This window comes from Astatotilapia calliptera, chromosome 5 (assembly GCF_964374335.1).
Source record: "Astatotilapia calliptera chromosome 5, fAstCal68.1, whole genome shotgun sequence".
NCBI lineage: Eukaryota > Metazoa > Chordata > Actinopteri > Cichliformes > Cichlidae > Astatotilapia > Astatotilapia calliptera.
The window spans coordinates 32,721,191-32,736,702 of record NC_137426.1 but is presented as its reverse complement, the minus strand read 5'-3'; the positions used below and the strand labels follow the sequence as shown (position 1 = coordinate 32,736,702).

At 37.9% G+C, this 15,512-nt stretch overlaps 1 protein-coding gene across 1 annotated transcript in view; it reads right to left on the bottom strand.

Annotated features, from left to right (window-relative positions):
• Nucleotides 1-1,180: 1,180 nt before the first annotated feature.
• The window catches only part of cntn6 (contactin 6), a 57,207-nt gene continuing 42,875 nt past the window's right edge, over nt 1,181-15,512 (bottom strand). The window contains exons 18-21 of the mRNA XM_026168942.2: nt 11,709-11,889; nt 7,877-7,989; nt 6,333-6,501; nt 1,181-2,789 (exon numbers count right to left, since the gene is read on the bottom strand). Coding sequence (XP_026024727.2) covers nt 2,710-2,789; nt 6,333-6,501; nt 7,877-7,989; nt 11,709-11,889 — 543 coding nt within the window. The 3' untranslated portion in view covers nt 1,181-2,709. The remainder of the gene's footprint in view (nt 2,790-6,332; nt 6,502-7,876; nt 7,990-11,708; nt 11,890-15,512) is intronic.

Below are 15,512 nucleotides of genomic sequence, written 5' to 3'. Positions count from 1 at the left end.
TTAAAAAAGCTCTAGTCCTGATGTAATGCAATTATGTCAAATGTTCTTTTTGTCAGTGTTTATCATTTCAATTTGGGATGTATAATAGATGTTTATGTGACCGCTCTTCCTTTTTAATAAACTCTACATACAATCACATCAAGTGCAAAATACATTTCATGAAATGCGTTTGACACAAATAAAACTTTACAAATCTAATAAATGACATTCTACATTGTATCTTCAATACGTCTGCCCTTTTACAAAATAATTACAATCAACGTGTTTTAGACGGGTTCACAATAAGTTTAAAGAGCATTAATTTAATAAGGCAAAGCAGATCTTACAACCTACACACCAGGTTAACTGGTTAACTTTTTTTCCACTACACAACCTCTTTAAGCAGCAAATCCAAGTATTTCTTTACATATATTTAAAAAGAATCATGTGCATTTTGTCGCTTAACATCAACACAGGAAACATTTATGGTCAGTTCAAGCTGAAACATGGACCAGGGAGGCAGCAGTAGGACACATGTTTAACTGAAGAATCTGTACAGTTACAACCCCCCCAAAAACCAACACGATTAAAAGCAATGACCGGTACAGAGTGCAACAGGAATTATCTTCAACAGTCCAACTGCTGTACAGATGAGCAAATAACTGGCCTCTCTTTTCTGCTAAATACCCCCTTTTTGGGTCACATTAGCCATTATCTGGTGTAATGTAATTATGTCTGTGTGTGTGTCTAACAGTCAGGCAGAGCTTCTGCTTACAGAGCAGCGTTTCTCACAGTGGACGCTTTCATTTGTCATAGTGGGAAAAGGCCCAGCTGGTAATTATTAACAGTAACAATGACTCTGTTCCACTCAGGTGTGTAAGCAAACAATGCCGCTGAGGCGCTGTTGCAGAATAGCAAGCCTAACTTGAACTAGAACACAGCCAGTGGATGAAATGCAGTTGTTCTAAAAGTGAGCTGTTACATTTATCAAACGTGCCCAGGTGTAGTGATTAATTTCCCAAAGCAGGGGAATAAAAACAAAACGAAAAAAACTGCTAGATTTTTATGACTTTTATTAGAGAATCCAAACTGGTAGATTTCAAGAACATATATATATATATATATATATATATATATATATATATATATATATATATATATATATATATATATATATATTTTTTTTTTTTTTTTTTTTTTTTTTTTACATATGTGAAAACAGGTGCACAAAGCCTTTTGTGGCTCCAGAGCGAGCTGTACTAAATCTTATAAACAGTTTCAAGTGAAGCTGGGTATCGAGCTAGAAAGAATTGAGTCTACTCGATCTCTGGAGCCTGCCTCTCGTCTGCGTGCGCCTAGCAACTCAAGGCTACGACAGCATAACCCACAAGAATCACTCAGAGAATGTTCGGTGTTCAAAGTGCATTGTGGGTAATGCACTCAGCAGCTGAGTGGGGAAAAAAAGGACGCTGGGCATCGTTCACTTATGTGTGTAGAAACATTTTTTGCCCATCCCACAAAATAAATGCACATGCCAAATAACTGTCAAATTCAATATCAGTAAATCTGAATCTAAATCAAAAGATCTTGTTTGCTGTTTGCTGTGCACATGTTTACCTTGGGGTGGTTCATGCAGAAAGAGGAGACACCTGCACCATTAAAGCAAACAAGCAGGAGAAATTCTAACTGAAGAATCTGAAAGAATATATAACAGTATAGAATAGTATATTATATACTAAGTGCAATAATCCTTTCTGTCATCGTTGTATTTTTACTCAGTTGTATATAGTATTTGTATTTGTATTCTATTTTTATCTTATTGTATATTTATTTTATTTTATTCTACTGTATATAGTATTTTATTTTATTCTATTCTGTACAGTTGTGTACTGTATTTATTCTTATTGTATTCTAATTTTTGCCTCATAACTTTTGCACTGTCCACTTCCTGCTGTGACAAAACAAATTTCCCACGTGTGGGACTAATAAAGGTTATCTTATCTTATCTTATTAAAAAAAAGGTTACTATTGGTGTTAATTTTGATGTACTTTCTTTAAATTTCCTTACCATCAGTTATTTAAATGCATAGGCATTTTTATTTGGAGATACACTGAAAATGCTGATCAATGAAACACACATACCAATGACTTGTATCATTGTTGCTTGTTACTTTGACTTACTGACGTGGACACCGACACCGTGTACCAGTAGCTGACTTTTTGGATAAACCTATAGCACTACTATATTTGTGCATGCTTTAAAACAACACTTAACAAAGTAAATAAAGGAATGTGAATGACTGTTTTAAAGCTGCATGTTAAAAAGGTGACACTCGTGCCTTTTATCTGTTCTTAGAAGCTAGGGCAAAAAAAAGTGGAAATGTAGAGTCGAATGGGGAAACTGGGACACGGACCTGCGCTGTTCAATTCTCAGTGCACGATAAGAAACTCATCTTCCCATGTTTATCAAATGCATGCATCCTGGAGGGTTGCAGTGGTCCTGAAAATTGCCAGATGAAAATGTTTTGTAATTGTGCTGTTGCCTGTGAGTAGCGGTCCGGCCACAGATTCTGTGGGGCAACTGACAACCTGTCAGAATGGTTTCATCATTCAGCTTTGGAAAACTTCTACTTCCGCTGCTTATTCCATAAATCTGATGGAATAAGATAAAAGACCATCTTACACTGTTTTCATTCTTTTGTCTAGAGCTGATTATAAAGGCATTAGAAGCTACAAAATGAACATAGAAAATATCACGAGGGCGGGAAAATGAATTGAAACTGGAAACACAAATCCTTTTGAGTTGAGACCTATAAAGAAAGGAACACAAAGTATAATGTTAGCAAAGAGATTCAAGACATAACTTCTGTGTCTTTTTTGAGTTTTCGAGTTTAGACATGGAAAAATGACAGCGCTGAGTAGAGGAGAAGTGCTTACATTATGATGTATGTTTAGCTTCGTAACACATTCGTTGTTTGGTTCACAGTGTTTCTAACGTGTCCTGATCATTCAAAGTGCCGTTTTTTGTTTCCTAAAATTTCAGAACATCTATATTAACATGCAAAAAGCTGATGTTGTTTATCTCTCTTAATCTTTCGACTTAAAGATGTCAAACTGTGTCTGTTCTTTGAATGACTGAGATTTAGTAACAATGAAAATAGACAGTTGTGTGTAATCTAAATGATTAAGCTTATTATAAAAGCTCTGCTACGTTTACATGAAACTGCTGATCGATCACAGTCAGCAGTCGCCAGCATCACTACGGGGGCAAATTTCACTGGTTGACTGGCCAGGTTGCACCCCTAGGTGTGTGTGGCTGCACTTAGCGCAGGTTTCCTTTTCACAGCTGAGAGGTTCGCTAGATAAGGATTTGGGGCAAAATATTGCATTGGTTTTTTTTGCAATTTGTACATCAGAAACTGATCAATAAATTATAGTTTCCTTACATAACTTTGAGAGGTATTTGCAGAGAGTAAAGTTAAGACAAACTGAGAATACTGGAAAGTCTAATTGGTGCAAAGGTTTTGCAAAACATCAAAGCAGTTGTAAAGTGCATGCATGTAGAAATCTGAGTGGTGAAAATTTGCTGAAGTCCAGAATATAACAGAGAGGCATTCTTAAAAGCACTTAAAAGTGATTGTGAATGGCATTTCTCCTTATATATTCAGAGGCCCTCATTTTGCCCCTCATCCAAGAGGCTTTTTGAGTTATAGAACAACTGGTGGAGAGTCCAAGGTAATAAACCCCTACTGGGGCTGTCCCCCTTGAAGTGGACCTGAGGGGAATTGATCATATGAGTCATTAAATGAGCCAAGAAAAAAAAAAGCCACGGATCATTCCTGTCACTGGGGCGACAGGTGAAACCTTAGCGAGACTTTGCCCCACCCCATCATTATGTGAGTTATTGAGGGTACCAGAAGCAAAGTATGAATGGAGGTTGAAACACCTGTGAAGGGATCTCAAGATAGGTGGCTGATCGCTAGTGTCATAAACCAACACCTCTGTTCAACAGTGGACATTCATAGTGGGCATAGATGACCTGCTTTACTTCTCTCAAACCATCTGTCTTCTTTGCTAGTGTTCACATCCACACCAGTGTGAACACTGGCATCCTCAAAAGAGTATTCTTTCTCCTTTAAATGCAGGTGTACAGCTGGATCTTATGCTGCTCAGGTGGCTCTCCTATGCTGTACCAAGTGTTTGTGGAGTGGCTGTTTGGTTTCTCCTACGTCTGAGCACTCCTCACTGCATATGCTGTGTTGTTCAACCAGTGTTTGGTGTTTTCTCCTTGGAATGAACCAGGAAGTTCAGTTGCCTTCCTTTACACCTCTCAAGAGGATAACTTAAGAGGATCTTTCTCAGCCAAAAAAATAATTTGTTAACTGTTTTAAAGTAACGATAATCATTTGCTTTATTTTTGAGAGTGAGATGAAATATGTGTATCATTACCTTTAGAGGGACTGGTTGGATTTTTGATCTTTGTACAGTAAGGCTACCTGGTTTTATTTCTCGTATTCACTGGGCTGATCTAAGCTAAATAACGTTTGACTCCAGCTCTGTAAACGCTGCACAGATAACACTCTGATATTGTGTTTCTCCAGCTTCTCTGGGGAAAAAAATGAATGAAGCACCTCTTCACTTTAGAATTTAAATGGCTATAGCTTTCCTGGCACAGGCTATCTCGTAGCTTCCTTTGCACTTATGCACTGCTGTACCTCTTTTAAACTGTACTCTTCATTTAGAGTTTTTGCACTTATCGTATTAAATTCCATGAAACCATATCCATATAATGTTAAATATGCCAATGGGTGTTTTTAGAGCTATTGTAACCTTGAATTTTATTTTGAGTCGCTTTGTTTTTAGGAAAATTTACAAAGACAAAGTCTGCTTTAGTTGAGAAATTGTCATAACAGAATAGTTGTTTAATTAGGTTTCCTGCTGATGATTTACACAGAAAGAAGCAGAGGCACGAGTCAGAGTGACTGACAACTGAAGATCAGAAGCTGCAGATACTCCCGACAGACAAGATGTTTAATTTCAGATTTTCATTCTACCTGCCTAACTTACCTACTCTCATAACACATTTAGTTTTCTCCCCCTTATCCCATCTCTTTAGATTTACATGGAAAACATTTGATTTTTATTTAAAGAACACCAATTTAGTTGAATCAGACATTTACAAATGTAAAAAGGTCAACATATATATGTGTGTGTGTGTGTGAGTGTGTGTGTGTGTGTACATTTGCTGAACTATATAATAAATAAAAGGTTAAATAAAGTCATAATTATTTCTGGCAAAGTCAGCTTGTTTACATTTCTCCTCGTCTGTTTCCCAGGTAACGCCAATGCTTAGCCCAATGATCAGATCTTGAACTGACGTGACCCATCAGCTACACCTAAACAGCGACTGTGCTTTATGTTTTCATGATTCATCTGAAAAAGATGAAAACATGCTTCATATTTTCTCTTGTTGGCATTGATTAAGAGACAGCTGTGTTTTAAAAGATGGCTTTTATAGCTCTTTCTACAGTTTGTCTTACATTTATGTTTCCACTCACTCTAAAGACAGAAATGTGAAACTGAAAGAGGATATGAGGTTTGATCTACATGTCTTTGCTAATTGCAGATAATATTCCAAATTGCAAAATTAGTTAGAACAAAACAGATTACATGATTATAATCACTAACACATTTATTTTGACCATTAAACAGATCTAAGCTTCAGCCTTTTAAACTCTTTATTCTGTCTGAAGCAGGAAATCAAAGCAGTACGTCAGCTTTACCTGATTACATTCCGGGGTCTTAATCGTGCCAGAGTCTGCTAGTTGATATTTTCATTGAGACTACATAATACATTGTGATTGTACATCAGCTCCAGCGCTCCAGAAACTGGCAGATAAAGTTGAATTGTTTAACAATGTGATCACACCACAGCTGCCAACAGTTTTTAGACTTAATGAGATGTTTAATATCACAAATAAAGTGCTGTTTACCCTATCAATGGAGATCTATCACACCATCAACTACTCATCATTGTCAGTATATTTGCCAAAATGTTGAGCTACGGTAAGTAGCTCTGAAAAAACAAAACAAAAAAAGCCCCAAGAGCTAAAAAGCCCAACGTTCTTGGGTGAGATATCTGTGTACATTTTGTGTCTCTTCCTCTTGGTTGCATGGCACAGTCTACTTACAATTTATATGTGTATTCTGAAAGCCTTGTTCAAGCTACAGTAAAGCTGATAAACAACATCAGTCACACAGGGGATTAGTTACACACGGTGCACCCATCCCACTGCTTCTCTGCCTAATTCCAGCTCCAATCATTTGCATGCTGTGGAGTGTATGGAACTTACTGGACATCTTTGGTATGCGGATGGGACCGCTGCTGGTGCCATCGCCCCCTTCGGTCAGAGCTTTGATCTCAATGAGGTAGTCCTCTCCAGAGGGGATTTGCAGTTCCAAACTGGTCTTATTGGTTTCCAGTACAGTTGTCCTCTCATGCCAGTTCTGGCGATACACAACCTGGAGGACAAAATGCAATTCTTTAGTCATAACAGTGAGATATTAAACTTTTTTTACTCATCAACAGAAAAATTTGTAACTTCATTCAACGTATCAAACTAGTGTGTAAAAAAACACATTCAAATCCAAGAGTGCCGCACGATACTGTTGCTTCATCTTGGTTATACAATCCTATCTCTAGGAGGTAATGAATTCAAAATGCCACACGGCATGACAGGGATGATTTGGCTCGATGATTCAGGGACTTGAGAACAGCACCTCAGACGTCATTTTTGCACATTTATTTGTGTAGCTTCACCATCATTAAAACGCAGCAGAAAGTTTTATTTAGTCCTCCGAAAGAAACACAGTGTAGAGAGCCAAACTGCAAATTTAGTTAAAAAAAAGAAAAATATGCAAGAAATATTGACAGTATTGTCTTTGTGAAATCTTTACTCGAGTCGTGTCTGCAAAAGAGCCGGCTAAAGACTATGTACTATGTATGTGCGGCGGGTAAAATAAGTATTGAACAAGTCACCAGTTTTCTAAGTAAAAATGTTTCCAAAGGTGCTACTGACATGACAAGCTCATTGGATGACTATGATAACCCAGCCAATCCACACATGCAAACTCCTCTGTCTGAAATCAGGCGAGCAGCATCTGGTCATGACTGCTATATGGTGAAATGATGTTCTTTCTACTTCCACATTAATACCCCGACAGTGCTCACTGCAACCTGCAGTAGCTTAGAATTCTTCTGTAACCAATGCCCTCAATACGTTTTGCAACAATAAGGCTGCATAGGTCTGAGAGAGCTCATCATCATGAGGACGGTAAGCAGAGGACCCACTGGAGGATATCAGGCCCTCAACCCACTTTCATAAAGTTTCTGATTGTTTGGAGGTCATTGTGTAGGCCACCCTTGTAAAAGGAGGAGATACCAATGATAGTGATGGGTTAAGGACCTTCTATGGCCCTGCTCTAACTGCCTGTCTCCTTGAGACTGTGCCAAGAAAACTAGCAATAGCACATAATGATGTACTATCCTAGAGGTAGAGGAGTTGGACTACCTTTGTGTGTGTCTTGTATGTATATATATAAATCACAAACAGTGTGCTTTTCCACACAAAGTATGCAAAGTGGATCAAATATGATTCATCGTTTTACTGCTTAGAAAAACTTCATTCCTTTTGTGGCATGACGCCTTTCATTTTATCACCTGGAACAGATCTTTTAATTTTGAAAGGCCAGACAGGGCCAATCCATAATGTAACACTGGAGTGCTGAGGTCTATCTTTCCACTGCAATGAGAAAGCCATTTATTGAGATGACAGCTGCTGAGGCTCTATTTGTTTCCGCAGTTCTGGACTTTCTGCTGTTATTCTGACAAACTCACCTTGTATCCTGTCACCTCGGACTCATTCTCCATCGCTTTGACATGTTCCCAATTTAGAAAGATCTTAGAGTTGGTCAGTTTCCATTCAATACTCCCTGGAGGGTGACTTGGTGCTGCAAGACATGTAATTACAAAGACAGAAGATTTACAAATGAATGCGTGTCAGTGATCGTATTCTCTAAGCTAGTCTGCACGTAGCCCATTATGCATTTTACATCATATAGTCGTCAACCTTCAAGAGCAAACCGGAGAAAAATGAAGGTGCATGACCTTTGACTATCCACAGGAAATCAAACTACTTGATTAGAAATAAACACAGTGTAGGAAATCATTTGCAGTCTCATGTGCAGTCCTGTGTCCTAATATAGATGGCAATCTGTATAAGGATACTGATTATGCAGATTGGCTCTTTTCAGAATCTTCAGAATGTAGGTGGATCATAATTTGTGATAACTACTGATTTATGAAGGCAGAAATGGTGCAGAGTGCAAAGTACAATTTCATTTGTTTCCTATGTTCGGCTTTGCATTGTGAGTTTTGAAATATTTCTTTTTCCTATCTATTATGTTAATAGTTACTATTGTTACTTAGATTTACAGTTATTTTATTTTATTGGGTTTATTTTGGTTTCATTTTATTTATTTTTTTAATATTTTGCTCACCTCATTTATATGTCATGTATCATATTTGTTGTGTTTAACCCTAAACCTGTGGCTGCTGTATTTTGACTGTCACCTAAGCATAGTGAAATAAATCTAAGGACCCACAGCCAAAAAAAAAAAAAAAAATTGAAGTGGCGAGTTGCCTTCACACCTAAACAGAAACATTGATGTAGTCAGAGGTTAAAGTGGGATTTGGCAGGTAGAGGAACTCTAATATCAGTTGTAGTGGCTCAGCATGGGGAGAAGAAGAAGAAGAAGAATTAGTTTCTATTGAGAGCTCCAGTAGATTTTCTTTGTATACCAGCTGTGATCAGCTGACCTGCTACTGCTGCTCTGAGGTTTACTGGTCTTTGTGGATTTGCACAGCTGAATTGAACAGGATGTAGCCCAGTATTTCACAGCTATCTTGGCTGATTTCAGTTCTCTACACTGACAGTATACCGCATATAATGTTTTTATACTAGACAGTGGAAAGTGTGTGTAAAGGTGGAATACACTGCAGTAATATAGGCATTATCAGATTAAATTCTGATTAATGTACACTCTTTTTACACTTTTCTAACAGTGACCATGAACACCACAGCTTTATTATACATTCACCACGGTACAGAAAGCGAACCTGTTTTCATGCAACCTCTAAATAACACAAAGTTTGTATTAACCTCATTGTTCTTCAAGACGTTTCACAACAAAATAAATAAAAAAAAACTTCACACCATACAGATCCAATATCTGATGTGATAAACAAGGACATTAAATGTAAGCTTTAAATCTGCAGTTTATCAAATGCCTCTGAGTTGTCCTTACCTTTAAATCTAACCTCTCTTCTTCCTTTCTTTCCTCATCTCTCAGTAAAGTCACCGCACAGTCTTTTCTCTCCCTGTGAAATATAGCTGCTGTACCTTTAGCTAGCAGAAACTGTGCGGCAGACTGCATGCAACCAGTTTGTGTGTTTGCTGTTATTTGTTGAGCTGATAGGAACGTTGCATTTGAAATTACCTGCCACATTAAAAAACATTGTTCCCCTCAGGATTATCTTTTGTATCATTGTTCTTTTTATTTAGGCTCAAACTGATTCGATGTTTGAAGGCGCACAAAGCTGGGAAATAAGAACCTTATTTAAATGTGTTAAAGCTAAAGTAAGGAGGCTCTTTAGAAAATGTAAGCAGTAGAAAGTACAGATGTTTGTGTAAATATGTTCAAAGATAAAGTAAAAAGTTGTCAGTAACCTTACTTTGTTACTTCTCACCTCTGACCAAGGCAATTTTTAGCAAAGAGTTAGCTTTTCACCTTTCCTGTCAGCACACACTTGTTTAACCAGTATGTCCTCCACACTATTCTTACCAACATGGTCTCATTCTGGGGCATCACATGATGCCATTCTGTCACCTGCGTCACCTTTGATATACACCATGAGATAACAGCCTTACAAATCCCTGAAAAGTCAGTATAAGAACATAGAAGAGATGCTGATAGTCAAGAGCCCAATGTGTCCAAACTGTTACATGTTTGAAGTTAAAACAGGTGTGACTTTAAAGGAGCTGAAAGATCCACTCTGAGTGTGCTTTTAATAAAAGCAGTCATGGAGAAAATGTACAATTTCCGTGTGGTACAAAAGTGCATTATAAAGTGTGGAGGATGTAATAGATTAAAGTTTCAGTTGTTCCATAATCAAATGAAGTTTTTACGACTGATAAACATTTTCCATGTTTGTCTATATTTAAGGGATAATAAGAAAGGACGGGCTTTTGAAATTAAGAGGCTCGAACCTGAAGATACTTTGAAGCTGAGCCTTTTATTGTCTTCAAAGACATGTTTGAATAGAAACCTGCACCGAACAGGGGCCTGCTCATCAGGTTATCTTTTAATGAACTACACTAACAGGAGGACTTGTGGACACATTGATATTGTATTATTGAAAGAATCGACCCAATCTTACAGCCTATAGTGATTTCTAATTTATTAACGGCTCTCTTTTGTTTTCACTCAGCTATCACACAGGAAACAAGTTTAGCAAAATTCTTAATTCTTTCATTTGGGTTTTTAGCTTAGTTTAATAGACAAAGGTACAAAACTTTTGACTTTATAATCAGAAAAAAAGTAACTTGTAAATTGGTGTTTGTGAAAAAGAAAATCAAAGAGTGTAAGAGAGGCAGCTGTGATGTAGGTGTATGTGTGAATGTTACCCTGAGGTGAGAAACAGCTGGAATAGCTGGAGGCTTCAGTAGTCTGGTAATTAACTGTAGGGGTGTTACCATAGAAATGTGACAGTATAGACGGCTTTCTTCCTGAAAAGATGGATTTGCTGCACAACTATTTGGGAGAATATGACTGGATGGGTATGAGTGAGTAAACAAGTACCACTTTTTATTGTGATTTAATTTACTTTAAATCACAATAAAAGTTTAAATTCTTGAAAGGAATGCATCTACATTCATGCAATGCTTTAAATACATTTTGATTGTAGGGTTTAGGTTTATAAAAGAGGTATTCAAAAGCCCCTTATGGTAAAAAGCAGATATAAAATATCAGACATTATATAATATTGGGAAGATCTCCAGCAGTCTCAATGAAGTGGTAATATATTTTTTGAATCTTAAAAAGTATTGAAAAAGTATTGAAAAAGTTTTTCTATGATGAACCACAAACCCTTAAATTTATATTCACAAATCTGACTGTGTATTTAATGATTATTAAGATTTTTTCCATACAATATTGCAAACTCTGATGGTAAATGTTACAATTAATGATTGTAAAACTTTGTGATTTGACATCAATCTGATGCACTCATCAGAATATTTTTTTTTTGTTTCATGGAACAGGTAAAAAGCATGACGTTTAAGTATAAATACAGTACTTGCTTATATTTAAACATATTTATTTCAATATGGCCCCCTAACAGCATGTTGAAATACTATCCTAATATGATCTCAGTTTTAATATTCCTGCTATTAGAAGGATAATAATAGTGATATTATTGGTGTGAGTAATTACACAGTAACAGCTGAGACTGAGGTAAGTATTATCATCATTGGGCACATATCGAGTATGTCATGTCTAAACTCCATTAAACAGACTCAAACGTATTTTTTTAAAAAAAGAAAGACCCTCGAGTCAACATGAAAAAAGCGGTTAAAGTAAATAGATCCCAGTTTTGTGTGTGGACTCACGTGGTTTCTTGGTGGTGATATTAAAAGGTGTGCTGCAGGGTCCAAGTCCAGCACTGTTCTGGGCTCTGACTGAGATCAGATAAAGTGTGCTGCCCTTCAAGCCGGAGAGCAGAGCTGTGCAGTTGATAACCCTCACTCTGTCTGCTTCACTCTGCTCCAATCCTTCCTCCCAGAAGAGAACCTGGACCAAAGAGACATGAGTTACCACAGACCTCTGAGCATAGTGCCTACCTTTTCATTTTTTCCTTTTAAACTGTCAAGGTAGCCTGTTTCCACCCTGACTGGCCATTAAGATAGTCACATCATGATTATGAAGTAAAACATCCCGCACAATGTCATTTCAGAGTGCATATGCTGTAGATTCAAAGTGCATATGTATGTTTAAGCAGTACCAGCTGACATATAGTACAAAGGAACAGACCTATGGATAAGATACAGATATCAGGTTTAAAGGAGCATCACTTTAGTGCTTCCACTTTATCGACTTAGCTATTGTAAGTCTCCGAGCAGTCCAACACTACCAAATGATACTGTATCAGACAATCAGCAATATCACAAGCAGCAGTGAGAGTGAACAGTACCAGAGCTTGTCAGAATCTGTATTCACTGAGAGACTGTTTATGGCCCAAACACAAAACAGGAAAACCAGACAGGGAAATGTCAAACAGATGGTCTGAATGTAGGTACTTATTTAACTGAGTGCACACACGTTTTTTTTTTTTTAGGATCTTGCTTGGGAGAGGCAGATTAGCAATAGGGCCTGGAGTTGCTGATAACAGATGCATCTAGGGTGTTTTCTCCGACTGAATTTTAATTATAGAAGTCTTTTCAAACACTTGGGAAAAATCTCTGAAATACCTGAGCACAAGAAGTTCACAGTTCTTATAGCACCTCTGCAAAGAATCTAAACACTCACTCAAAGAGGGATCGAAGAAGGCTTAAGCTGTCTTGCTGAATCTTATGCTGTCTAATAGAGACAGTGACAGTGAAATATGTCATACCTGCAACACAAATTGTGGTTGTGTGTGGTAAACATGAACAGTAAGTGCTGCTGATTTTACATTATATTATACATTCCAATACTAGATAACCAAGCAGGACAGGTGCTGTTTGAAAAGGAAAGAGCTGTAACTACAAATTAGGACGCTGTACATCTTTCCTTATCTTAGTATGAAGTTAATTCATAAGAAGTGTCAGATTGTATACGTGTGGAAATATCCATCCATCCATCCACTGGAGCACTAGTAGTGACACAGCAAATTTTTGGGAGTGGGGTGGGGGGTGTCACTACACTGATGCAATGCATTTCTATTGATGGCCTCACAATATTCTACTGATTTTGCAGTAACAAAAAAAACAAAAAAAAATCTAACAATGTGCCAAAATACAATGCCTATACTTTATATTATAAAGGTTTAAGATTAATGCAGCTTCAGGGTCTGAAAAGTGAAACCAATATGGAAGTGCCTGCATTCTTTCTATTGGCCTGTGGGGGTCGACTCCGCTGGTTGCAGAAGTAGATTGCTTGTATAATTATTTACATCATCAAAAATCTTCCTGATGAATTTATGGTTTAAAATATCCAGATATATTACCATTATGGGTAATTCTACTAACTGTATATTAGTATATTTAAGCTTTGTAAAAGTGTGCGGTTTGTCATTTGTGGGTTTTGTTTTTCTTTAACAAATAAAAGATGAACTGTAAAACTTTTTATGGTGCAACGCCGGGCAATTTGACCTGTGGGATCATGCCTATTTGGACACAAAGAAATGTACTATACCCATTACTTATTCATGCGTACAGTCAGCATATAGGAGGTGCTGATCCTTCTGTCAAGCTGATGCTGGTACACATTTACAAGATCTCTTCCAGGTCAAGGTGATGGGAGCTTGGATATATCTTTGCCCTATACATCTCTCTTACAGACTGCTGACTTGTCTGTGAGACAGACTGTGTCCCATTGAACAAGAAACAAATATGTCTTCAAAGGTTTTGCTTGCACTTGACCACAACTTGAAGCAAATAAACATCCCAGTATCTAAAGCTGAGCGACCATCATCCTCCTCTCAACCACGAGCTGCTTCAGAAGGAGCAGTACATCCCAAGAGCCTCACAACCACTACACTTCAGTGTGAGAGGCTGAAGTTGTGCTACCTCTGCTGGAAATATATGTTCTTTGGCTTGAATGCACACCAACAGTGCTTTGATTACTCCAAAAAAGTAATTATTACACAGAAATATTTTCTTAAAAGTAATCCAGTATGTTACTTAATTAAAGAAAGTAATTTGTTAAAATAATTGTTACATTACTTTAATGTTACTCTGTAAAATGACCTGAAAGGCACTGTCTCAAAATTACCATTAAACAGTATGGCTGCAGTCCCACACACCCTGATGAGGACACGCATATGATCTCTCTGTTAGTATTACACCACGGCTCTCTTAGTAGAACAAAAAGCCGACGTCACAAAGCAAAAAGAAAACGAGCACAAACTGCTCAGCCTGACTGCTCATCAGTTTGTTACCTGCTTACGTTCAGGTTCTGGCTGCTGGGCTGAGGTCGGCATTCACTCAATTTTAACGTTACCCTGGGTTCTCGGCTAGCTTAGCATTAGCATGTTGTCTGTTCTGGAAATCCATCCTATCACAACATCCTACCTGTTGTTTCTGCGTATGAGCACAACATGAAATTAAGCACCAAACCGTCCTACCTTCGTGAATATGAGCTACAAGCATAGTCAAAGGAGCTTGCAAACAAAAGCGTCTGGACTTCTTTAAGTTACTTGAAGACGTTTCACCTCTCATCCGAGAAGCTTCTTCAGTTCTAAGGTCAAATGGTGGGGAGTCCCAGATTTAAACCTGGTGGGAGTATCCCCCCACAGAGGGACAAAAGGACCCCCTGATGACCCTCTAATCGCCTGAGCCAAGGTGTGAAACTGGGTGTGGGTCCCAATCAGCCAGGGTTTCGGGTGAGTTCATTGTGAAACCTGGCCTTATAGACATTGCAGTACTAAAATATTAAAAGAGAATGAAAGACACAATACAAGAGTCCCAAAGCAATGTGCGAATGGCTGTCTTTATCCTGTTTATTGAAAAAGTAAGAGGAGTTTTAAGATTCAAACTATTTTCATCCTTCATCACTGTTGCAAAGTTTAATGTTTTACATAAAACTGAACTAAAAACAGAAATAAGTGGAAACTGTGTGGGGAATCATGTGAATTCCTGAGGTCAGATGGCCCAGGATGTGAGTGGGCGTTAAGGCGTCTGGGGAGGGAACTCAAAACTGGATTATAGATGGCAGACATTTGGTGTCGTAAACCACCGCCTCTGTTCAAAGATGGTCGCTCACAGTGGACATAGATGGCTTCTTTCACTCCTCTTTCAAACCATCTGTCCTCTCTGTCCAAAATGTGAACATTGGCATCCTCGAAAGAGTGTCCTTTATCCTTAAGATGCAGGTGGACTGCTGAGTCTGGGGGGATACTCCCACTAGGTTTAAATCTGGGACACCCCACATTTGACCTTAGAACTGAAGAAGCTTCTTGGATGAGAGGTGAAACGTCTTCAAGCAACTTAAAGAAGTCTAGACGCTTTTCTTTGCAAGCTCCTTTGACTACAATGACCTGGATGACTGAGAACCTTCACAGACAGCTTCAAGCATACTTCGACGGGTAAAATTAAGTGGCAAACCGTCCTATCTTTATGAATATGAGCCAGAAGCATACTCTGATAGGTAAAGTTGCAAACCGTCCTACCTACTTAAAATTTATGCTGGAATTATTGTGTGACAGTAGAAATGTG